Source organism: Micropterus dolomieu, linkage group LG19 (genome assembly GCF_021292245.1).
Source record: "Micropterus dolomieu isolate WLL.071019.BEF.003 ecotype Adirondacks linkage group LG19, ASM2129224v1, whole genome shotgun sequence".
NCBI classification, from domain to species: domain Eukaryota; kingdom Metazoa; phylum Chordata; class Actinopteri; order Centrarchiformes; family Centrarchidae; genus Micropterus; species Micropterus dolomieu.
In genome coordinates, this window is record NC_060168.1 from 22,816,663 (window position 1) to 22,843,309 (window position 26,647).

General features: G+C 39.1%; 1 protein-coding gene across 7 annotated transcripts in view; it reads right to left on the reverse strand.

Annotated features, from left to right (window-relative positions):
- diaph2 (diaphanous-related formin 2) overlaps nt 1–26,647 on the reverse strand; it is a 470,900-nt gene that overhangs the window by 428,597 nt on the left and 15,656 nt on the right. For 5 of the 7 annotated variants that reach the window (XM_046031243.1, XM_046031241.1, XM_046031246.1 and 2 more), the window contains 4 exons: nt 23,663–23,695; nt 21,604–21,780; nt 15,704–15,808; nt 10,887–10,907 (listed from right to left, as the gene is read on the reverse strand). In XM_046031243.1, coding sequence (XP_045887199.1) covers nt 10,887–10,907; nt 15,704–15,808; nt 21,604–21,780; nt 23,663–23,695 — 336 coding nt within the window. The remainder of the gene's footprint in view (nt 1–10,886; nt 10,908–15,703; nt 15,809–21,603; nt 21,781–23,662; nt 23,696–26,647) is intronic. The other 2 variants (XM_046031244.1, XM_046031245.1) reach the window with 2 other exon arrangements.

Here is a 26,647-nt window from a genome sequence, read left to right on the forward strand (position 1 = left end):
ATGGGTGGTGAGGGAAAAGGGAAGAAATACCATCAGGTTTGAGTGCAGTCGACACTGCAACAGCACTATTCCTCAGAGAGCATGACAACAGCGGTGAAAAAGCTCCCAACTAACAGTAATTGGTTTTAAAATAATAGAATTCATTACGGTTATGGCGCTTGTTCAGAAATGCAAACAGGGGAAGAAAAAACATTCACTAGAGACTTGGGCTGAACTGCTTCACTAAAAACTATGGGGAGATGAAAGGCATAATTCAAATGACAATTTTAGAACCCTTAGTTCATTTATATCAGAAGCTCTGAAGATGTTGCCGGCATAATAACATCAAGATTTTTTTTCTGTTCTTTTGTTCTACTTACAGGGCTTGGAAGGAACTTTTTTCCCTCTCAATTTCATTCTTTTGTGGTGGCAAATTCTTCCTTCTCACACAGAGACATGTGAGGTGACACACAAACAATCTAGCAAACAACACCCGTCGGCAGCAGAGAGACAGCCAACTGAAAGCTAACATGGGAAATCTTGACAGGAAAGAAGAAAAACACCTCACACATGACACTGAATTTGCTGCTTGTCTTATTAAATGACTGTGTAATTATACACATCAGGGGTATGCATTGTAAGGTCCTGTGCTTTTATCACATCCAGTGGCAGACTATGTTTGATTCAAGGCCAGCATCTCAGGTGTGAAAAAGACATCCACCCAGCATTAAAAAGATCATCTCTCAAGACCACTCAGGACATAAAGAGACAGGTCAGCCATCTCAACATGATTGTCTCCTATACATGTATAGCCAACATCAAGGATATCACCATTTGAAACACTAATACATCTGCCATCAAATCAGCCTCAGGCCAACATCTAGTAATTGGCCCCATTCTAAAGTAGTGCTGGATACATTTTGACTACCAGTTGATAGAGCAAAAAGCCTTTATGACATTTTTCTTTATTTTACTCATATTTATCTGTCACAGTATCTGAAGAAAAACAAGACTGCCGTATGGCTATGCATTAAAAATGCATGTGGCATGTTAGTGAGGGCATCTGAGCCGAATGACAAGGTGGAAGAAGTTGAAGTGGGCACAGCATGTGTGGGGGAGCAAAGATGTGCCTTTCCTCCACTCTCTGTCACTGATGTCTAGGGTTGAAAACAACCTGGGCTATAAATGAAAGTCATACTCAACCGAGAGCACATGTGGCCAAGAATCTGTGTCATGTCAAGAGCTCAGGGTGTCAATAAGCAAATATGGCTCACATGGAGAGGAGGGAGCAGACAAGAGATAGAGATTTGATGTTCACATCTCTGAGGGAAAGGAACTGCAATGGAATACACAAAAAGAGTGAAAGAGTGATGTGGTGTCAGTCTGCTGGCATAGTAGATAAGAGGGATTTACAGAGACAACCAGAGGGAAAGACAGTGATATCAATGGTGTGGTTCTGTAAGCATAACTGATGTGTTATTGGTAGGGGAGTGCCATCTGTTCATCAGTGTGGGGTCGGTCTACTAAATAATTCAGGTACAATTGCATAAAAGAGTGGTCAATACTGCAGGTATTGTCAAAAGACATGCTTCCTTAGAGTGAAAGTGAAGTGTTGAAAGGAAAAAAAAATGGTTTGGACCCTTTAGAGGTTAGCTGTCTTCCACCATGTCAAAGGTGGTCTCACTTTGAATCTGTACACAGGAAAGATAATAATGATGAATCTGAACTCCCCCCTACAGTAGGAGAGTAATAGTATAGATCAGAGAAGACATACCAATTTGAATGCTGTTGAGCCATTTCACACTCATTCTCCTCTTTAAAGATCAGATATCTAACAAATGGCATTAGTGTCACACAAAGCAGTGTTATGTTGGCAGAGAGAAACCCATTAGGTCAATTCCATAGTAACAATGTGGCTTTTCGGCCCCTATGCATTGCACCAACTGGCCAATTAAATGGGCACCCACTGCCACCAAGTGCTGGCCTTCAGTACTACAATGCTGGCTGGAGAAAGGCAGCTGTCACCACCTCTGTCTGAGCAGAAGCAGACCATGACCATGCATGATCAGCTACTGTGTTTATGACATTTACAACGATATCTCGGCAAGCCAAACAAAACTAAGATCCAATGCCATCAGCGTTGTTGTGAAACATCCCTAAAGACCTTCTCTTTTGCTTTAATACACAGCTTCAAAGTTTGGCATGGCACAATGGAAAGCAGACAAAGGAGAGACCATGTAATTTGTGAAAAGCTGTGACCAGTTTGGCAGTTTAAGACCATCCTAGCTAGCTTGCATGAATAAGAGGTAGTGCCAACTCAGGATAAACGGCTCTCTGGCACAGCTAACCTATGCTTTACCCACCAAGCTTAAAGTAAGTCATAGCAGCTTGAGCCTTTATATTTAGCACATGGCTAGTTTATTTTTACGCATGCATTCATTCATTATTACATTCATTCATTCACTGGAGAGGAAGCACCAACCAACAAACTGCATGCTTTTGGTAAACAGCTAAAAAGTGATACAGTTTGAAGGCTGACATTTCAAAACTAAGGCCCATCTCTCCTGAACACCCTTGGAAAAGAAACTGCAAGCCAGACAATAACACAGCAAGTGATCTGTCCTTGATCATGTCACCAATCATTACAGTAGAGAGCTGTCTGGGGAATCGGGGGAACCTGGCTGTTGATGAGGCGATTATGTGGCTTTTCTCTCGTGCGTCCAAGTATGACAGCACTATGAAAGCACTGTAGCTGATAGGCTGAGACTATACCTTGTTAGCACTCGGTTGTGCTGAGTGGACTAGTTGGCTGAGCAGTAAGGCACTCCCAAAGGGCCTGGTTGGCTTACTGCAAGAGTAGGGGGATTATAAACAGGCCATCAATGTGGCTCTCTCCACACCCGACAACTTTGGTTTTCACTCATGTTAACCACAGGTCCCTGTCAACAGCAGCCTCTCTTTGTTTCACAACTGACACAATGCAAGGGTTGAAGACAAAAAGGACAAAGACACTGCAAATCATGTTCTATGCATACACTACTGTGGACACTGGAATGCAAGTACACATATTGTCAGTGTGAAGTTTGAAGTCGTTTTCACATCTAAAAAAAGCAGACGACTCCATCAACCAAAGCAGCCAATAACTTACTAAATATACACAGACGTAGAGAATGACATCAAAAAGCCAAAGAAGCAAATAAAGAAATCGGGAGTGACTGGAGGAGCAGGCAACCATAAAGCACGGGGATACACGGAATTTCACAGATGTGTGAACAGTTAAAGCAGATGCGATAGGATGTGATGGTGGATGCATACAGAGAGGCGGGTTGTAAAAATACGCTATAAAGTTTATGGAGCCTAATGCAGCCCTGCAGGAGCCTCCTGCCGAGCTGAGCATGCCGACAGTGCTGTTGAGTGTGTGACAGAGCTGTGGGGGTGAGATGTACAACTGAGTGCATAGCCAGTATTCACAAGCTCCATCACTGGTGTGGGGATGTACATACAATATACAATTCACAGATATGCAATCAACAACTAAGAATGCTACTTTTTCCTCCCTCCCCCTATCTAAAACACTCCATCATACTCTATTGCTCCTGTGCAATATCTAAATCCAAGCTGTAATATCCAAGTCTATTGGAACTGCACGGAGAAAAACTGAGCTACTTACCACACGCACAAGCATGTGCACACATCAACACAAATACTGCCATAGCCACTGTTCAATCCAACATCAGCATACTGTGACCACTTCAGCCTTTCATGTTCGCTTCAAAATAACGAGATCCAGCTCTCCCATACTGATTGAAGAGGAATGATTGTTTCTGCCTTTGAAAAGACATATGTTGTATAGAGAGATGTGTGCGGGGAGAAGGAAGGACGGATAAAAGGTAGAAAAGAAGGGAAGGATAAAAACTGAAAAGAAAAAGAAAAAGAAGACAAATGTTCATGGAAAAGTAACCTCTTTTTCTAATCCCCAGTGGGAGCTGATGTTGATTTAATCCTACCCACACAGCCCATCCTCTGTCACCACTAAACCTTTGCTTCTTCCACAGCCCGCAAAGGTCAATCCAACCAAGAATGTCTGAAGACATGCCATTCCGCAGAAACTAGCAACAGTAATTGATAAATCATATGTAGACCATGAAGATCAACATTACATGACAAATGTAACCCGAGCTATTACATTACTAACAAAAAAACAACTATGTATGAAAGAAGAGTGGGTAAAACACGGTAACAGGTGTTCCAGTGTGATGTAGCTTAATTCAATTGTGAAGAACAATTATTCAAATTTCGTTTCTTTTCTAAAATCCAATATGGGTTTACAGAATATATAAAGGGAGTTGTAATAATCCTATTTAAAACCGTCAACATATCAAAATTCAGTAGGTTGGGGGTAAAAACAAACACTGTAATTTTTTGTTTCTCGTCATCCTGGCTAAGCTCTAAGCAACTGTGCTATGGCTGATGACCCTCACAATATTAAGTGCTGTTCTGATGTAGAAGCTGTAGTTTTTTCAGGAATCCTGTGGGTTACGTGAATCATGGCGGATTCCCGGGAATTGGAGTCAATTTAACTATTTATCGCGGGAATGGGACGGAACAGGACAAAAGTAAACGAGAGGGCATGAATCATAGGTCCGTTTTATATAAATATGCATTTCTAATATGAATAAATGCTATTTTCCGTTTTTGGTTTTTTTGAGAATGGGATGGGACGAGACAGGAACTGTGTCAACCTTTACTCTGATAAAAATAAATAAATAAACACTTAATGAGAAATTTTATTTTACATTTAGCTGATGCTTTTATCCAGCTATATATCTCAGAGGTTGCACGCCTCTGGAGCAACAAGGGGTTAAGTGTCTTGCTCAGGGACACAATGGTGGATGTGTCACAGTGGGGGGATTGAACCCGGGTCTCTCACAGAAAGGCATGTGTCTTATCCATTGCGCCATGACCACCCCCATTTTAAAGTGACTAAATAACAAGTGTCGCACAGCTGACCCCCAAGGGAAAATGTCCATCCTCCACAGTGGTACCTGGTTTGGTTGGGTGATCCAACAAACACAACTGGCTGTAGATAGCATATGGCTATCCACACACCCCACAGGCCAACAGCAGATGTAGCATAAACTGGCCTTCCCACAAATAGGAGAAAATTGGGCAAAATTCACAAAACTAAAAAGATTCAAGTTAATAAATTACCATTGCAAACACTGCTACAACTGTGGGTGATATTAGGTTTTATGTCCATTACCAGTCTTTGTAATCCCTGTAAGTACTGTTTATCTCTATTATCCCTTAATGGGTAGTTTGTTTTGTTTGTTTGTTTATTTTGTGACTGCTGTTCCTCTGCATGTTTTGACACGTCATTTTCTGTCACCATTGAGGCCAAGTGACACTAGTTAGTAAATTACTTTGCCTTCCTTAAGCAATGCACGTGCATTTTACTACAGATGATATGACCTTTGTGGAGATTACTAAAATATGACTGACACAGCTTTTTCACACCGGGTATGAAAACAAGTACACTTAAACACTTTATTTTCTACTTCTGTTGTACAGATTTGGAAAATGCAGACTCTGGTAAGAACTATACCAATTGGGACAAGGATTTCTCCGAAAGCTTTACAAAAAACTTAAATTTAACAAAAATAATTTCACACGCTTGTATTTGAGTCCTACCTAAAGCTTATGATTCCAAATCTCTACAACAGAGGTGGTGAATAAAAATGTTATTGTACCATGTAGAGCAGGGGTCGGCAAATAAGTCTGACATCGGGCTAAAAAATTTTTCAAGCTATTACATGGCGGACCAGAAAAAAGTCAAATTATTTCAAATCCTTGTTTACTTGTGTCCACGTTTAGCTCAGTCAGTAGGCTACTGTGTGAGACACGTTGGGAAGGTTGGAAGATCGATTCCAACCAAATTCGGGGTTTTTTTGTTTCTCCCTTGTTATACAAATTCATTATAAGGACACTTTTCCACATGCTCACAAGAAGAGATGGTTTGAGGGGTGTGTCTCATCCTGCAGAATATTATGCGCTCGGCGTAGGCAGCGGATCTTAAAGATGTCGTCCAGTGGATGCAATGGAAACCCGATGATTTTTTAGTCAGATCTTATAATTCGAATGAGGGATTTCCTGTCCTTATTCGTGCAGTTGGCATACCATGCAGTCATACAGTATATTAGAACACTCTCGATGGAACATTGATAGAAGAAGCATGTGCTGCAGTTTGTGTGCGTCCCAGCATTTGATCCGTATTCATAAACCTATGGAGGCTTATTTTCATTTCCCTGAGGAAATTCAAGGGAATTCAATCACACGTTTACTGACAGCTTTTTCAGAGGTGTGTCAAGCGAGCCAGAGACTCTTTTGAATGTCGTTCAGAATTCTTCAAAGTAAAAGCTGTCAATAAGCATTGCTACAGAAAATTTTCGCTTTTATTTTGGAGGCACCATCCCTTAAGAGGAAGTGAGTGTGTGAGTAACTGTCTCTGCCATGACTGAGATCTATTTCAGCACCGGCCCTTATCAATTTATTTCTTTTTTATTTTTCTGCTATGAAAGCAATCTGGCCGCGGGCCACATATTATTGCTGGCGGGCTAGTTCTGGCCCGCAGGCCGCCTTTTGATCCACCACTGCTGTGAAGTCTTGGACCACCAGACAATGCAAAGCAACATTTTTGGCATTTTCGTATGGAAATACTGTCCTACACATGTCCATACTCTCAAACCTCTCAGTAAAGTAAGGGAACTGGAAATATAATTTCCCTAAGATTATCACTAAAGCAAAAAAGCAAATATTTGATATCCATCAAAAACGACACCTGACTACAGATTTGCAGATACGCTATTCAAGAGTAGTTTGTCAAATAAATCCTTCCTCATCTCACCCCCAGACAACTTTTTATGTCCATCAGATGAACTTTAAAAGTTGCTTTCAGCCAATCAGAGAAACATCTTATTCAAACAGTCCCCTCCTGAGCATGTTTCCTTGATCTTAATTTAAGATAGAATCTATGGTGAACACTGGCTCAGGGCAGGGGAGGCACACGCTATTGATTCATTTTTTCATTGCCGTTCTTTTAAAGCACCAAGGACATGTGCCACATCAAATCTGTTCAACCCTCAGCACCCAGTTTAATAGCTTGCTTGAAACAAAACTCTTTTGAGTCATGTGTTTTTAAAAGGTAAAGAGGGGAATGAAGGAGGGAGGGCGCCTTGATTTCCTTTCTGGCTCACCATATTTCTTTTTCTTTTTTTCTCCTTTTTTTAAGTCCTTCGTAAGCACTCCTTGCACAGTGAACGAGCACTTGATTGGAGTTAAAGAGGAGCCAGATGTCTGCATGTCCTCATATCCATGCAACACTCTCTTTCTGTCTCCCTCGTTTCCCATCTGGATGATTTGCAATTCTCTGGCCTTATCTATAACTACTCGTTCACTGGTTATGTACATTCTGTAAATCTTCAACAGTTACAAGAGCACAGGTAATTCACCTTGGCTAAACACAAGATCAACACTATGAAGGTTATTAATTTCATTGGGAAATATTAACAAAAACGTAAATTGTACTTTCTCAAATGTGAGGATTTTTCTTGCTTCTCTCTATTCCATACAATTGTAAATTGAATAACTTTTTATTCATGCTTGTCAGACATAATAAGCAATGTATAATGTGCAGACATGGCTTACTGACATTAAGGGCATTGAATGGGAATTTGTCATATTTGTTATTGATTTATCAAAAATAAATAAATTATAATTAATTAATTAATTAATCGCTAAAAGGGATGGAAATACCTCACGTTTGTTGCAGGTAAATCAAATCCTCGTCTCAACGTGATAATGAGGAAAACATTTCCAGGTTCATGGCTTGACCTTGAGGCCTTGAGCAAGCCCCTGAACCCCCAACTGCTCGGAGCACCGCACTGAGTGGCAGCCCCCTCACTCTGACATCTCTCCATGTGTTGTTATGGGTCCTGTTTGTGCATGTGCATGTGGGTGTGTATATTTCGAACCTGTGTGTAAATACTAACATAATAATAACAGAGTGAAAACATTGAGTTTCCCCTCGGGGATTAATAAAGTATAAAGTATATCTTGACAACATGTTGTCATGTTGAACCTTGAAATGTTTTATATAAAAATATAAAGCCATGCAGAGCACTTTCGCTTCTAATTTAATTAATGAAAATGAACGGCCTTGCAGTAATTCTAAGCTACATTCAATAACATACAAATGCTAGATTTTTTATGCTATTTCATAAGTGATGATTTTCTCATGATTACCGCCACATTTTGCACCAAACTTTATTGTCACACAAGGGTTTAAACTGGAAGGCATCATCATCATCTTCACAACTGTACACCCAGGAAATAAGGTCAATGCTAAAAACATGTCCTTAGCCACTTTAAAGAGAGGAAAAAAACAGCACTTTTTAATAATATAATTATATAATTATGCAGAAAACTAAAACACTACTTCCATAAAACTAGATCAGCTAGAGTACAGCCAATCCAGCCTCATCTTTTTTCTCCAGTCTGAGGTGTTTAATTTATTATACTTTGGTCAAATCCACGTACTGACAACTATACACGGCTTGACATCTCAGAGCTGACCAGCATGTTACCATGGAAATAAGCCGTAAGCTGTCCAGTCATACAGATATTGATCACCACCCTGTGTTTTCTGGAGGTTGCTGCTTTTCAATACACAGCGCATACACCCTTTTTCTTACTCATGTGCACTTCTCACTTATTCTCAGCAGCATTCCATCTGAGCTGCAGCAGATTTCAATGGCAGTGAAGAGAGGCAGTCTACTTTCACAATAACACTGCAGGAGTCATTGATGGATTGTTACAACATGGCCCTTGACTTGTGATGTAAATCAGGCCAATCAAACGGTTGTAGTGGTCAATAGGCACCAGAAGCACACTGCAAAGGAAGAGGTGTCTGTTCCATCTGGACTGCTTGAGTCTACCTGCAGGCATGCTGTTAACCCAGGTATGTGTGCTGCTCATATTTCCCTCAATCTTGCTTAAGGAGGTGGAGAGAGCATATGAGATTTAGCTGTGTTGCACACTTGCACGCTGGTCAGACTGGATTAGAGCCAATTCACGCAGTCCTCTATTCCCACCTCATTCTCGACTGGGAGAGGGGAAAGTGCCAGAGAGATTTCATGCCTGAGACAGAGGAGTTACAGTTGCATGTTCCCTATAGACAATCCTAACCAACACTCTCCTTCCAGCACATCCGAGAGCACTCTATCCCACCAACGCATGCTGACAGCGTGAAAATGGGAATCTGCCAGCAAAGCAGGGAGCTAACTGTAGCCCACGACTGGCTAACCAGGCTAAACGCTCTCCCTGTTTTTATCCTTTTTCAGTGGGGCTTTTAAGAATGACAGCTCATAGATTTCAGTATGTTAGCCATATCCGTAGGCTACTGCTGCAGCTTTGACACAGAAGTTACAAAGGTCAGGTCAAATGCTTCACTATGCTTTTGAATTTGAAGAAACTTCCTGATAACCAGTGTGTCTGGCCCCTTTTGACATGGTTTGCAGAACTTCTGAAAGTAGGCCTCCACATCTCGGATGAGCAGTCACAAGCTGGGGTAATTCTGTCATATTCCATTTACTGAACACAATGTGGCCATTGCTCCTGATCGAGAGCTACTCCAACCACGTCCGCAGGCCAAGCCAAAAAGCACTCTTCCCACAGAAATAACCAAGCACAAAAGAACAGTTTGATAAAGGAGAAAACGCAATCGATACAAAATGTCTCTGTAAAATGCCTCAAAGAGCAAGGTTTGTCTGAGAGCATGGACAGAGCAGAGGCCAGGTCACAATGTGCTGCTTTACCTTGCCTGTGTTCCTGTTAAGCTTTACAGTCCTCTTAATCCTTACAAAGCTCTCAAAAGGCTATGAAATGCCATTTAAAGTGACACTTCAATACTTGCTAAACCAATAACAGAGTGTTGCTTCTTCTTTTTCCCTAAATACACATAACATAATCCAAACTAATTTTTTCAAAAAGGCAACTTGGTGACACTTTATATGATCTTGAGAGAGAAAACAAGAAATGGGCATACTACCATGTGGAGAAAATAAAAGTATAACCAATACATTGATGGCATACATTAAATATGTTAGGATTATCTAGGCATTTTGTAAACTAGGAGAGTGAATCAACATCAACAGCAAAACCAAGAACATGCATTTGTAAGAAATGTCTTGTGTCTTAATTTATTTCAAAGAGAGTTGTTGACAGAAAATTCAAATATATAGCCATGGATACTTCCACTAAATGAATATACTCCAGTGTTTCTGTTTATGGCATAAAAACATGTACTTGACATCTGAATCTGTATCTGTACTATCTGATAGTGTGTGTACAGCTTGTGTGTGATGTGCACATAAATGTTTGTGTGCTCAAAATGTTATTAAGGAAGATCTATATATATATTTGTGTATTTGTATAAAAGTATTTGTGTATTCGTGTAAAAGCTATCACTCTTTGTTGATATTACAATATTCAAATGCTAATAGGTGTTACACTGCAATCCATTTCAAAAGAGAAATGACAAAAACCAACAAAAGGCCTCCCAGTTCATTTTTAGGCTGTATAATTTCAAAATCCCTCATTTGAAAGTGCTACCATTTACATGCAGGAATTGTGTTGGCAATTTATAGCCTTTCCAAATTACAGCCCATTAGCAAAATCAGGGCAGAAAATAAAAATCCAAGCCATAAAAATGACCTCACTTGCAGTTTGGAACGTGCTCCTCAACATCCTTCCAAAAGAAGATAAATGTGTGTGTGTGTTTAGGGGCTGAATGAAGACAGATACATAGAAGGGACAAGATTCAGAAGCAAAATAAATAATGGGCTACTTACCGCAACTTTGCTCCCAGTTATCTGCATGCAGCGATCAGCGGAGAAGGTTAATGTGCAAAAAGACACAAACAGCACAATCATTAGTAGGCCAGACAATCCTCTCCATTACACGTTGAGGCATTAGCGTAACTTGTGTGACATCACAAACATCCTCCAGACAATTATAGCACACACTCTACAACTAAAAATTTTAAAAGCCAACACGAGAACCTTTATAATTATGGGCACATACTGAAAATGGTGTCGGTGTTTGGCAGCTGCAATTTTCAAATTTTCAAATTGTTAATAAGACAGATGCATGAAAATGTGGATGAATGAAGCCATAAAGAAAATAAGGTAACAGCAACTGATTAATGTGATTAATCAACACGTTTAGATATGGCAATTTCTACACAAGGGATTTATTAAATGATTAACAGGGTAAAATATAATTGTCCTTCTAAATGACTGGTGTAGATTCATAGCTTCATCCCAAACAGAATTACAGTGGCTAATGTCACTAATGTTGGGCACCAGGTAGCTGGCAAAGCTACCTCGAGCCCATGCAGTCAACACGCTTCTTCGAGTTTAACTTTGTTATCTGTCAATAGTGGCAGGTAGCACAAGCGTTTTTTATTATGGCAACTGTGGGGCTTGTTTCACAGTAGGAGGGTGTCTGTCAGTCAAGTAAATGTATTCTATACTGTGGCTGAGCTTTTCTTTCTCTGTTTCCGAGGAAATGCATTTTGATTGCAGGAAGTTACAGGACACACTCCTTGTCTTGTCTCCTTTTCTTTTGCCTCCTTCTTTCTCTCCTGTTTTTACTCCATCCCATTCTCTCCCCCTGCTTCCATCTCTTCTAATCTCCCTTTCCATTTCTTTTATTGTCACTCTCAAACTCTCCAAGTCTCTGGCCATTTGATGCTTGATTTCCTCTCTCCATCCCTCTACCAAGAGTTTATGACAGCCATAAAGTCCATTTTACATGTGCTACCACCTGATCACGCACATACTACTTTCTAATCGTACTGTGTATCCACATTTCCCTTGCTCTCCAGTGAATGCAGCTTGTCACTGTCCACCACTGGGGAATATTCTATCTGAATACTGCAGGCTAGACATCCTGGAATGAGTCACCCAGACATAACTCACAACTTAGATATTTTCCACAGATGTTGTTGCCTACAACATTGGATACATATATTTGAATCTTGTTTTAGAGCAGCTTGACCAAAATAACAGACACTATCTTGAGCGTGCACAGACAACAGTCAGGGAGGAGCTCGAGGGGGGACAAGCACAAACAAGTTTCTATTTTCAATACAATGTAACACCTTGTTCTCACTAAAACAACAAAGAGGAGCAAAACTCCTTTATGTTCAGACCCCGACTAGTAATTTGAGTTATGCTTACTAATTACTTATTAATTAACGAGATCTGATTGAACATCTCTCACACTACAGTATAAATAAACTATGGACAAGTCACTGTGCACAAGTCTATAAATTTTCTTCTTAAAACAAAATACATACTGATTGCATAAACACTCATCAATATGATAACACAGGGCCAAGATGATCTGAGAAAATATCAGGCCCCATTAAAAGAAGAAGGTGGCACATTGGTGGTCACATCAAACAAACTAGTATTTGAGTATAACTGCAATAATAACACTGGAATATCCCACTTCCAAGACCCTGCCATGATACCCTTGCTGCACCTGAGCAACATCACATTTAAAATGAAACAAAAAACATTCACTGTCAGTAGAAAGTCAATCAGAAATAAGTAAGTGTATTAGTGTAAAAGGAAATTTGGCAGTTTTAATGATGTTGGCACACATTTAAAGAAAGAAAAAGAAATGAGAGAAAAAGGCGACTATTCATGCAAAGCTGATGGACAAGGATGTCAACAGAGAAAAATGCTTTGACCTTTGTTTGAAAGGCCTATTTTAGAGTAAATAGTGAACAATGTCATAATCACCCTATTAACAATCATTTGAAGCTAGATAGCTTCATAGAAATAGTGGTGTGTTAATATACATGATGAATATACATACAAGAAAGTTGTACATTGAGAAGGAAACCTCAAGCACCTAAAGCTACTGACTACAAGGTGCTGACATTTTCCTTTTTTGCTGCAGAAAAAAGGTTGCTTTTTGTTGGGCACCAAAGCCTTTGTTCAAGTGAGCATGTCTGCAGAGACTGACAAGAAAAAGGCAAAGGATATTTGTTTTTCCACCAATATTTAGTGATTTAAACGTCCAGCTCCAGCATTAGGTTAAGAAAGAGGGCTGTCCAAATCTAAATCCACAAATTTGAGTATTATGTGGTCATGGGGAGCTTGTGACATTCATGAATGTCCCACTTGTAATTCTGTGGCTGTAATAAAATATGAGTTTAAAAACAGGAGGCTCCTGTAAGAGTAGTATAAAAATCACTATCTTGTCAAATGTTCTGTTGGGACCTAGAATACCATCTAGAAAGAAAGAAAAAAACAAAAAAATAGGCTATTGAGATGAATGCGTGTGAAACCCTTCCAAAGCCCCCAAAACTGCAGTCACACAATGGAGCATACATATTTGGTAGAAAAAGATTGAGTTACAGTGAAAGTACCACAGATAGAAAACCAGATACCCCAAAATGTCAAAGATGCACCACTTCTACATTCATTACCATTTACATTTTAACTGCAACATAGTCTCATTTAGTCCACACATACTGCATGCTCATCAGCAACCACAAGCAACATTAGTCCCAGATAAAGCCTAACCCTGCAAGAGAAATACAATTAAGTAGTGGGATGTTTTAAACACATTTGTGCTCACACATGCATCCATGTAATACTTGACTGTTATTGAAAAACAAAGCAGTTATTCAAAAGAGCAAAGCAATCACGAAACCCTGCCAAGACTGACTTGGGTAATCTAAATTTTAAACAAATGTCATACTTCTGATTTATTTGCTGACAATTTGTACTATGTGATAGTTTATACGTGGGCTTCTGTAGTTATGGGGACTCCCCTCACAATAAGACATTATAGAAACCCAAATCACTCTATTCAAAATACTACAGAGCACAGGATCACTATAAGGCACTTAATGCTACATTCTGACAAGCTGTAGGCTGGAATGATCCACAGACAGATTTCTCTCTTTACATCTATCAGTAGCTAAGAGGACCAGAGGATATCAATTTAGTTAAGACAGAAGTAAATTTTCTTAATACGTCCAATTAGATATGGTGTTACTGAAGTTACTTTATTAAAAACAAGTGAAAACATCTGCAGATGAGCAAACTTCACTTTACATGGTTCATGAAATTCCTGAATTATCTTATACTCTTTAGGGTAGGTGGTTTGTTAAAGTTTTTACTTAAGTAAAGTATTTCTGAGACTTGCTGTTGAGTTTGCTGTAGCAATCCCCTGATATACTTTTAGACTGATATAAATGGCCTGCACCTGTGTCTCTCATAGTTACTCAAATTGTTGTGCGAGTGTGACTGTGACAGAGATTTGGTAACAGTGTCACATTATTATCATACAAAAATGTGCCCTAAAATATTAAGTTCAAACTAAGTTGTTTTCTTAGTCTCTCATGTATTATCAGTATCTGACAGAGTTTGTCCATATAATGATGCTCTAGTGTATGCGCACTTGCTTGAGTCCAAGTATACACAGGTACATCATCACTGACATTCAACATTCCCCTCCTTCAGTGTTATTAAATGTGATAGCAGGGTACTGAAAGACATTGCATTTTGTCCTCTGTCCTTTGACTACACAGATTATGTTATTCATTTGAATAAAATATCAGTGCTCACAAAGCATAATGGGCCCTGTGAGGAATTCAATCATCTCAGATAATCATCATTATCAATAATGCCAGTTAATTACCATAACAATGAGGAAGCTAATAAATGATGATGTCAAGTGAGAGCTACCAGGTTCGGGAAGCAATGGGGGTAGAAATCCCTTTTTTTTCCTCAAGTGCTGATGTGAATTTCACCTCACAAGGTTGGCCATAACTTCAAAAGGGGATATGAGAATTTATCATACATTCATGCATTACCATCAGAATGCTTTATTTTTTAATGCTGTTTTTTGGATTAGAGTGATGATCAAGTTCTAGTTTAAATCTGCAAGAATGGACAACATTATCCAAAACCTATTATTAATAATCAATCCAAACACTTGGTTTGATAAGCACTCAGAACAAAGATAGTGAATGGTGCAGCCGGCTATAATGTAGAATTTTCATTATATAAACTTATCATAGGCTCATATTGAAAATAGCCTAAAAGGCTTGCTTTTCCTCACCTTTGCTTTGTGGTGGTTGTGTTTTTTTACTGTAATACTGCTGTTGAACCAAGAGGTTGATTGAACTTTTACTTGAATGATGAGGGCACCACCACCACTGGGCAAAAGAAACTCCCATGCAAGTACACAACTGGACAACCAACAATTTGCATGCAAGCACATGACTGGACAAGCACTGACCATCCACCTAGCATTGAGTGAGTGAGTGAGTGACTACAATTTATATCTGGTGGCCTACAACGGCAGATTGTAGCACATTGGGAAAAACAATCAAGAAAATAAATCAAACTGCAATCAAAGATGTGGGACTCAAGCATGAAGAGCGGAGCGAGACAACAACAGAAGTGAGAGTGTGCAAGAACGGATGATAAAGCAAGCCGTAAAGCAGAGGATCAGGTTAAACTCATTCTGGAGAGTCGTGTGGAGTGTGTCATGATACTTCAGCTCATCCACTACAATTATACAGTACACACTCTTCAGTGAATAAAGATAGAGCACTTAGGTCTACTCTCTCACTTACAGATTTGGCAGTGGCTGAGATGTACTGGACCACCATCTCGCGTTTGGTGCTTAAGTCCTTTCCACGCAGAGGGGCTTTGCGTTCCTCGTTCAGGTTCATGTCCTCCTAGATACACACAGACAGTGAGGAGAATTTTTATGTAATGGTGGAGAATAAAATTGATAAAATTGTACAAAATAAAGTTAAAAGGCAAATTAAGATTATTCTCTGATTAATCACGTATAAATGCTGCAACATGTATGCGTTATTACACAACAAATGTTGTATATGCTGGTGACCAAACAGAAGTTGTACACTTAAACCTAATAGAACATGAAAAAAATTGCAGCATTTTAAAACCTCAAACTTTGACCAATGTTATTTACAGTAGTTAGAAGAAATATTTCTACCAACCTACCAACAATTGTACTTTCATTTCCGCTATAACCCTTTTACATCAGATCCTGTCCTTCTACAGTTGAATACATTTCTTTTCAATCTATGTTTCTTTGTCAAAGTCACGAACTACAGAAATAAGAAATAATGGCAGTAATAATTAGTCATTGAAATGAAAGTAGCAAGTCCACAGCAATATAAACTGTACACCCCAACTCCAAATAAGAGAGTAAAATCAAACAACACTGCTTCTATTAAAGCCATGCAATCACATCAGATAGGCTGGATAGGCAGTAGCTGCGTGTTATTGGGAGTATTATCTTCGTGCTACTTTAATTCTGCATCACAAAAGGGGTCTTTCATGTGAGAGACATCAGGGGATGAAGCGAAGGCCGGACAGAGCACTAAAAGCCAGGGAATGACATGATGATTAGAATGGAGGGGGATGTTTATCAGAAGCACTCTCTCACAAAGAGATGGCTAGAATGAACAGAGAAAAAACATCCTCCTCAGGGTTTTAGGATGGTGAACCTAAAGTTGTGGAGCCATGCTGCCCTCTGCTGGGGAGAGCAGGAAATCATGTGTCTTTTAGTTTGGTTGCTCTAACTTGGCAGTGATTCCCCTCCATTCGATTTAATGCAAAATTCACCTGATAAATTAAGCATGTCACTTAAATAAGAACACTGTAAAACAATGGTTTGAATATCTTACCACAAGTAATCCAATTCAAACTGTTTTACTTCATTTGTCAGTGAAGCCTGGGCATGAATCCCATCCAGGGACACCATGACCTAATTTCCTCCAACTACATTTCCTCTAGTAAATACCCTTGGAGCTAAAATACTATTAACATCCTTTTTGTGGAACAGGGAGGAAAAAAATGTGGCTGAAAGTTTTACAATTGGCAGGTTTTTTCACCCAAGACAACCAGCAGGTTTTTTAATTAATCTTTGAACCCTGCTAATTTATCTGCTTAATTGGCATTCAATAAACGAGGCAAAATGTGGCAGGGAGAGTATATTGTAGGAGGGGCAGGAGTAGTGGGCCTGCGGGACACTTGTCAGGGGGCAAACTGGAGGAATGAGCCCTCTATGTTTAGTCTCTAAAATGATTAATGCTCTTTTATTAATTATACCCTCACAGGCTACATGAAAAGAGTCCCAGGATATCTGCGACTATGCTGCTGGTGTAACTAAAATGATGAGATCTGAGCTTGTATCAATGACATGGAGTTACCAAGAAATATGTTCCAAATCTTGTTGTCTCATGTTGGGGTCTGTCAAGCTCTTCTCAGAGTTTTAATACTATGGTGGTGATAGTACAGTGGATAAGACACATGCCTTTAGTGTGAGAGATGCAGGTTCAATTCCCACATGTGACACATACACTGATGTGTCCCTGAGCAAGACACATGCTCCAGAGGTGTGTGACCTCTGACATATATAGCAATTGTAATTTGCTTTAGATAAAAGCGTCAGCTAATTGAATAAAAACATAAACATAATACTAACCAGTCACCACTTGCCTTGCTTATGGCAAAAGCTTCATTCTGCAATTCTTGGCAAAACAAGCATCATAGACATCAATTTTAGGAACACCATCCCTGTGGACCACTGTAGTGTATATGGTTATATATGGACATACAGTTATTATAGTGGACATACAGTGGAGAAGTAGTAGGGCAGTGACACATTGTTTTCAATTCTTCTGACTCTACACTCCAGCACATTGGATTTGAAACGACACAATGGCTGAGGTTAATGAGCTGACTTTCAGCTTTAAGAGCACTTCACGGTGTCCACATCCCTATTGGTTGAACACAATGCAGCAGAATATTGATCCTAAATACAGCCAAAGCAACCAAGGACCTTTTATAAGCCAAACATTGTAATGTTCTTGACTGGCCAAGTCAGCGACTTCAGTCCAACTGAGCAGGTGTTTCTCTCACTAAAGACCAGCCAAAAACAAGCAATGAGTGAAGATGGCTCCATTACAGGCCTGGCAGCCAGGGAAGTTACAAAGCATATGCTGATGTTTGTGGATCATAGATTTCAGGAAGTCATTAACTGTTAAGGATTTGCAACCAAATATCAAATATGCTGACTTAATTTAAGCTCTTGCTTTGACCTATAATATGTTCCCCCAAATATGGGGGCCAATTTATAAAAAAAGTGAGCTGAAATTCCTACATGGTTTATCTAATGTAGAAGTAAGCATCCTCAAAATAAAACTGGAAGTAAGCACTTTAACTTGGGGGTGGTGATGGCGCATAGATAAGATGCTTGCCTTTGGTGGGGGAGACCTGGGTTCAATTCCCACTGTGGGACATCCACCATTGTGTCCCTGAGCAAGACACTTAACCCCTAGTTGCTCCAGAGGCGTGTGACCTCTGACATGTATAGCAATTGTAAGTTGGATATAAATGTAATGTAACTTCATTGTTTTGTTTCATTAATTCCATTGGTAACTGTCTTTCTTTGGGACCCTGTTTTTAAAAAATAGAAGATGGGAAGATATTCCTAAATCCTGAGGCACAATGTGGCTGCAAACACAGCCAAATCCAGAGTGCCACAGGCTTCACAGAAAAGAGTAATTAATGGTTACTATCAAATATGTCTGAGGACAAAATGGATACGAAAAAGGGGATCTAAGAAGAGTAGAAGACATGTTAAAATGTTTTGATTTAACTGTGACAAATCGATTATTTTGTCCACCACCCTGAAGTCTGATCTGTGTGTGCAAGGGTACACACAGTAACTCTCCTGTGGGCTGGTTTTAATGTGAGTGTAACTGCTGAGGAATCACATAAGAGCTTATTACTAGGAGTGTTCATCCTGACAATGGCGCATAGAGAGGCACATATAACCTCAGACTAGCCAAAGCAGCACTGCAATGTGACATTCTTCTTTCACTGGTCCTCTGTCTCTGCGAGCATCTCAATGCCATACACTTTTCTCGACAATGAGAAGACACTCTAGAAAATGGTAGTAGACAAACTGGCACTTGAATCAAGTCAATTCAATCAATCCTAAGTAAAGATGTCATGCTCTTGGAGATATTCATGCTGAAAGACAAGTAAAAGCACAGTTTGGGTAATAATGCTATGAGTGCAAATGGCCACATCAGCAAAGATAAAGCTATCTTTATGCAGCAACTACTGACACAAAATGGTACCATCAGGGAAATTTTTTTTGTTGGGAAGGAGAGGAAACGTTCATGTATCTGACCTCACCAGATATCTCACGTTTACTTTTCTTTCATGGTCCTTTTATTGACAATAAAGAGTTGAACTTATGATGAAAGGGGCTTGCGCTAAACTGCGTTGTAGTGTAAAGCTTTCACAACTTACTGAATGCTGATGAAATTAGCTCACATGTTATTTTGTATGCTACTGTGTTCCGAGGCTGAACCGCTTGGTTTGGAGTCTGCTACTGCAACACAGCTGCCTCCTTAGTGAGATGCAAATACCGTACATTTCATCAGTGGATTTACTGGTGTGCATTTTGATAAGGGGCTCTGAATTCCAGCTGTGCACATCTTTGGAAATCCAACGACAAGACACACAGACTAAAGACACACTACACCCTTCTAAAAGCACTGCTGAAAGTACATGTTTTTTCACGCATTTTAAGTTTCCCTGCATTTTTATAAATATACTTGTGCTCTCAATGGTTAGCTTCAAAAATTATAGAAAGAGTTCATTTGGTTTTCCTCCCCACTGACAGAGTGTTTCTTTCTGTATTTTCCCAGATCCCTTTGATGACCTTTCAGTAATAGGCTATGTGCTATTTAGGCTTTGAGATACACAGCGCAGTGTGTAAACCACTTTCCAGAAAAAAAATAGTTTCACTTTCTCCTAGTCATTAATTCACAGCAGGTGGTCTCAATAATATGGCATGGGTCATCCCCACATTTGAAGCAAGCTAGACATCTAAGGCTGTAGCATGTAGCACCATAAAAACAATCAATAACGTAACGGGTATAAAGACAAGGAGACCAACTAAAATGTATGTGCGTATGACATAAAAAGAAATAGAGAGATGACACACATAGATGCTAAAGAGAAGCTACTAACATCAAAATAAACTACCAACCGCTGTCATTTCTGTTTGCTACATCAAAGCAGAAAAGTTCACAGTCTATGAGAGCAAATAGTGGTGGTTTCAAAAGTACATAAGTAAATAACCCTTTTCTTTTTGATTTCATTACTGTAATTACACTTCCCAACCCAAAGTGTCATGGCCTGTCAAATGTTAGCAGAGCAGCAAACATGCCTTCTGTGTCGTCTATCACTGAGCAAATTGAAGCCTGGGTTTAATGTCACGCCGCTGTGAGCACAAACATAGTAATTGAGAGGTGAACTGAGTGACAGGGATGAGCACCCAGGCAAGAAAACACTGAGCAGTAGCCTGATGAAAACCAGGAGCACTGGTCACATTTCTCTGGCCCTGGCAATAAAGACCATTGTAGGAGAAAAAAGGAAAGGCAGGCACCGTACCCCACACACACACACACTCAGAGACATTACCCACAATAGTACACACAACCTATGCAATGAAGCCAAAGTAATTCAGCTCCCCACTTCAAAGAGATGGGCTGAAAGCTTTTTGTTAGATTTCAATCCTGCAGTACATAAGGCCAAAAATGCATTTCAATGGAGAAAATCAGAAGTGTGACAGAGCTTTGACCCCACAGATGAGTGCGAAGTGAATTTCAAAGTTTGGTTCTTCTGACAGTGGCCTAGGGAATACGTAGGTGGAGCCCTGCTTCACAAAAGCTTAACATCTGAACGCAAAATGCATTGATCTTGATCTTTACTATCAATACTGTACATATTTCAGTTATATTTAGGATAAAATGAATTTAAACTAGACACTGTAATTATGTAAAACAACATTATTTCTCCTTTCAAAAATGAAGCTTTGTATCACACATTTGAGAATTTATTTTACAGATAAAGTTCAGCTCCATCTCTGATCACAGGTCTGTCTGTGTATGTGTGTGTGACTATAATCACACCTACTGGAGTTTTGTTTATGGATGCAGATGTTGCTACATCATATCCTGGTTTCAGATCTAAGGCGGTGCTACATTTTGGTAGAATTTTACCTATACCATGATATCTTGATAGGACAATTTATCAAGACAGATTATTTTAAAACAATCTGAAAAAAAAGAAAAGCAGTTATTTCATTATCATTATTTTACATGCCTGGCAAAGTTTTGTTCACCAAAGCAGTAAAGCAATAAACTTTACTGCTTTAGTATGGAAATCTGAGGGGATTAATATATTGATATAAAAATGTTTTTCAAACTTAACTTTCTGCCCTGTCAAACTCCTCAAAACCAGCACTCGCAACAGACGCTCTGTTTCTCTACTTACCTCTTTGCACAGATTTATGAATCAATTTAAGATTTCATTATAGAATACTCATTATTTATTATTCTGTGGCAGCTGTAATAAAACTGTGGTGGAATGATGACCCTATGCAGGGGAAACTCAGCAAGAGAAATACAAAGCTCACCATCATCTTCTCAAAGAGGTCAATGATCTCCTTTTCCGAGAGGTTCATGGAGCGGTCGTCAAAAAGGGGCTGAGGAACAGGCAGTTCAGACTGGGTAGAGAGGGGATCTGTCGGGTGCTGTATAAGAAGCTTCTCCTTCTTCATCCCCGTTTTCCTGAAACTGGTAATCCGATCACGCTGAAAGAAAACAGAGTGTTTGAGATATTAAAATACTGTACCGCTAACAGTCCTGTTTAGACTAGGTCAAGCATAAGGCTCTTTGTTTTTGGTTATTGCGGATTTACATTGAAAGAAAACCTTATTTTCTTAAAAGAGTGTCTGTGACTCGACCATGTCCACACAAGTCAAAGAGTTTTTCTGTTTCCTGCTTTCAGAGAACACTGTCTCCCACGATTTACAGTTAAAACGGGATCATCTGATGGCGAGGAGAGTAATTCCAGACAAAATTTTGTATGGATTTTTTTTCTCGGTTTATTAACCCCCACCCTGGCTCTGTACTTTTTGGACACGTAAAACAGTCAGTCTCTATGTGAAGACAGTTAGGATAATTCAATTATAGCCTACAGATGGGCTACATCTCAGAAACAATACCGTTATTTAGCCTTATTAATATCTTCTCCCTAAAATCACAGAGGCTGTAGTACTCGCTGTATGAACGTAATGCTGTTGTGTTAAGAATAACGTAATTTCATCTGCAACCACAGTGGAAAAAATCAGGATGAAATCTAAGTTACTCCTGGAGTTACCTGGATAAGCCTGTTACCTTGTTTCGTAGTACAGTCCAAAGAAGTCTATAGTCACACTGGTGAGACCATGAAGCTGTGATGCTCATAACACATCAGAAAACAGAAATCTTAGAACAATGAATATTTGAGAAATACATTTTGCCACTAAATTAAATTGCTCTTGATGGTCACGCAAATGGTTATAGGCCATGTTGTCAAAAGGTTTCATAGAATATGAAGGTGATCTTAACCTTCATATTTGGCCAGAAGGTGGTGGTAGAGGAACAGTCACTGAGGTAACTAACGATATTTTCCAGAAACATGGTCACCAAACTTCCCCGCAACCCTATACGCAGGATAAGCAGTTGACAATGGATGGATGGATGGATGGTCACCAAACTTGAGGACAATAAATTTGCTCATCAAATCACATGTCAGCATCACTGACGTGGCAATTCTTCGAATAGTGTCGGACCACCAAACGGCTGATTTATTAAAATACATTTTTTACTTGTTTAATATTCAAAACAAACACAGATAACTTTGCAACATACTAACGGCAAAAACCCATTTGACATAGTATCCTATAGGAACCTTATCAGGACTTTACTTACCTTAGGATTACCCATAGGATTACCTGGTTTGTGCTCATGTTATTAAAATAATTTCAGCATACAACAACTTAAGCTTGCTTCCTATCTGTTAGGTTCAATGTTACTGTATATTCATCAGCTATTCTGATGAATGCAGTAAAGATTAGTGTGAAAGCAGAAGAAAATACATGAACAGCATGCAACCAGTCAATGTTAGTCGTATTTAGTAAATTGGAATGGAGGACATGCTGGATGAATGAACATACAGAAATGAAATGGAAAGGCAAACATTAAGGTCATGACATAGATTATGTCACTATTATCAGTTTGCTGAAATATTACTGGATGGATCAAACATACTGTGTGCTAAGACTAAAACAGATAATTCCCGATAGCTGAAGTTGCATGCTGACATTGCAGTGTCAGTGTCAAAGATAGGCTATTTGTTTAATAAAGTATTAAAAGGGCCCCAGGCAGACACACATAGAAGAAGTAAATGAGACAAGTTTAAGCTTAGCCTTTGCGTTACTAGAAAGAAACAAAAAAAACTGTTATGCTGTAGATGTAACCTATCTTTAGTTTTATTATGTTCTGTTCGGTTAAAATATTAATTTCATTCATTTGCTTCTAGCACATTTGATCCATCCACATATTTAAGTTAAAAGTCCCATGCAGCTATGACAATACATGAGATGATGTAAAACAAAAAAAGTCACACCGAAATTAAACCAAGCACCTTACCATATCATCAGCCAATGTTTTTATATGTATGTTCTGTTGAAGGGAGGGCACAGTGTGAAAAACAAGATCCAACAGAAAATGACAACACCGCCAAGAGCACAGTATGTATCCCATCTGAAGAGCATTCACATATACAGTGTCCTCTAGATAATGTCTCATGTTCCTCAGAATCCAATTAAATCTCCAATTAACAAATACACACACATCGGAGAAGACAAAGGACGTGGTGCTAAATGTCTGACCACAGCTATCATTGACCCATTCTCATTATAGGATTTTTTCTAAATGAGGATTTGAGCATATCCTGGATACTGCACATGTGGAGGATGTGAAAATACTTGATGATCCCAAATAATAGGGTTTTAATGTATGGAAACATAAGTGTGTGTTCAAGAGAGAACATTCCAAGTGCACAAACTTAAAGAGAAATATCAAACAAATAAATTAAATTAGACATCATAAAGCACCTATAATCCCACATCTATATTAAAAAAATTATACACTTTCACAAGGAAATATGTTCCAGCCTGGCACAGTTAAACACCAAAAGGTTCTTTTATCTCTGTATGTGTTGTGAAGAGCACCTCTTGTAGTGACATTAGCTCAGGCTTGTTTCCTTACTGTTATTATAAATTCAAGTCAAAGAAATTCACAACTTTTTTCCTTCACAAAATGTTACAAATAGTAAATATAACAAAATTTCAGATGTTTATCTTCATCTCAGACACAATAAGACAGGCTCCTGCCAAAGGCTTGTGGCTCAGCAAGGGACAGCAGTTTGAAACACAACTCAAATGGGAAGCAGTAGCAACACTGCCATATGCTGTGACGCTAGGCTGTGAAGTACTAATGAGTAGGGAGATGTGGGGTGGTGATGCCCATAAAGTCTGCCTCCAGCCGCAGATTTTTCCACTAGTTTAATCAGGAAACTACTGATGCTGGGGCGAGCAAACAGACTGGCTCTAACCTGCACCTCCCTCTGTGCATCTTCATCAGCTGTCGCTGTGGGCAAAACTGAGCAGACACTCAAACAAACTCAACAATCTATCACCAGTTTTGTCTGCAACAACTGATCAACAGTTGAGAGATAAAGCTATGAACCACTGAAAACAAAGCTTGAGATTCAATCTCTATGTGCTAGCTCCATGTTTTGTCCAAGCTGTTATTTCAACTCCAGATAAAATGAATATATGTCATATTCATACATTATGCAGAGAGGGTATCAAGGTACTTGTTTCACCACTATTCGGGGCGTTACAATAGCCACACAAGTTGTCACAACATCTGTTAAGCTAAGAATTTGACCTGAGCAACAACTTTTCCCATTTCTAACTCAAGAGAGTATGTATCATTAAGCCCAGCATTCTCTTGCAGTCTAAAACTGCGTGAAACAATAGCTAATTTTCAAATGGAGTACTTAAACATTTTCTAATCAATTTAACAACAATCAAACCACTGTTTGGTTAATTGCCTTGACTTGAGGGCCTTTCCTTGCCCATTATCTTGGCAACATCGCAACAACGCAATTTAACATCAAACAATTAAGCTTGCTTGTCCTCTGGGCTTCTCCTGCTTATTAAAGTAAACTTTTTCATCATAATAAATGTTTATTACCAAACACATATTCCTCTAAATAACCTAATCAAATTAGCTCTGGGTCCCTCCTTAATCAAATATGATTATGACTCCATGCAGATCCTTAAAAATGAAAACACAAAGCAATATCCCACAACTTCAATTCGTCAATTTGGGGACACAAAACTATACCAGTATGCATATTTCACACAATAACTTTTTAAATTAACATTACAAACTACAATTAATGTTAATATTACATTTACTCATGTAGAGACATATCCTTCCATTGCTCATTACAAAATTCTACCAGGTGGCACATGAAATATATTTTCATTCAAGATGGACAAAGGACCAACTTTGTTTTAAATTGGCTACCATTGCACAGCTTTTTAATAGCAATGCCTGTTATTCCCAACCAATTTAACTAGACCATCTGTATGATGTCATTTTAACTCACTCACTGGAACTATCACTATAAAATCAGTAGCCACAATGCCTCTGTAAAACGAGTTTAGAAGAAAATTGGGTTTTACTTTAATTAGTTCTAATAATAACAAAGGATTACTGGGAGCCAGCCATGGTTGGCAGTGAAGACTGTAATGCAATGTGCTGCCGACAGTTCTTGGCAACTTCATGAAACTTCCTTGTGTCCCTGTTTAATCAACTGCTCGTGTCAGCTACAGGCTAGTAAGGTGTTAGCGGCACTCTTAACTGGTTTCAGTGTGGCAAAGAAAATCTTGTTACTTGGAGAGAAAAAAAGCAACTTCCCAATGCTGATAGAAGAGCTGCGAGAAATTTAGGAAAATTGTGGACATTTGTAATTAGCCCTGTACACTGGTAATTAGCGTTAGTAGCTCAGCTGTCAGGTTGGAAATTCTGTAAGTGTTCATTTATTTCATAAATTCGAAAGCTCCACATGTATATATATTTCCCCGAGCACAGCAACAACAATCAGGTGCTGGTAGATAGCGGGATGAGTCTAAGTGAGTTAATAAAGGCAGATCAGTGTGCGGTAGTTTGTTTTTTGACTTTTCATATATATATCTATATATATAGATATATATATAGATATATATACACACACACACACACACACATATATATAGAGATATAAGCAATAGTAGCTGACAATAGAGAGCTGTACACATACACATACGAGCTACAAGAAAAATAAAAGGTCAAAAGGAAAGTATAGTTGCTAGTATGGACAAGCATGTGACTTGTCAAACTGGTCACACAACAAGGGAGAGTTCAGTTTTTGTCCAAACAGTTGCATGGATACCCTGGTTTGCCAAATTGCCAGAGCTTGTAAACATGAAAACACCCTAAAGCATATGAAGAGAGAAACGTCACTCAGTTTGTTGAAATATTACTGGACATGCACTGATTGCAACACAAGTTAAACTC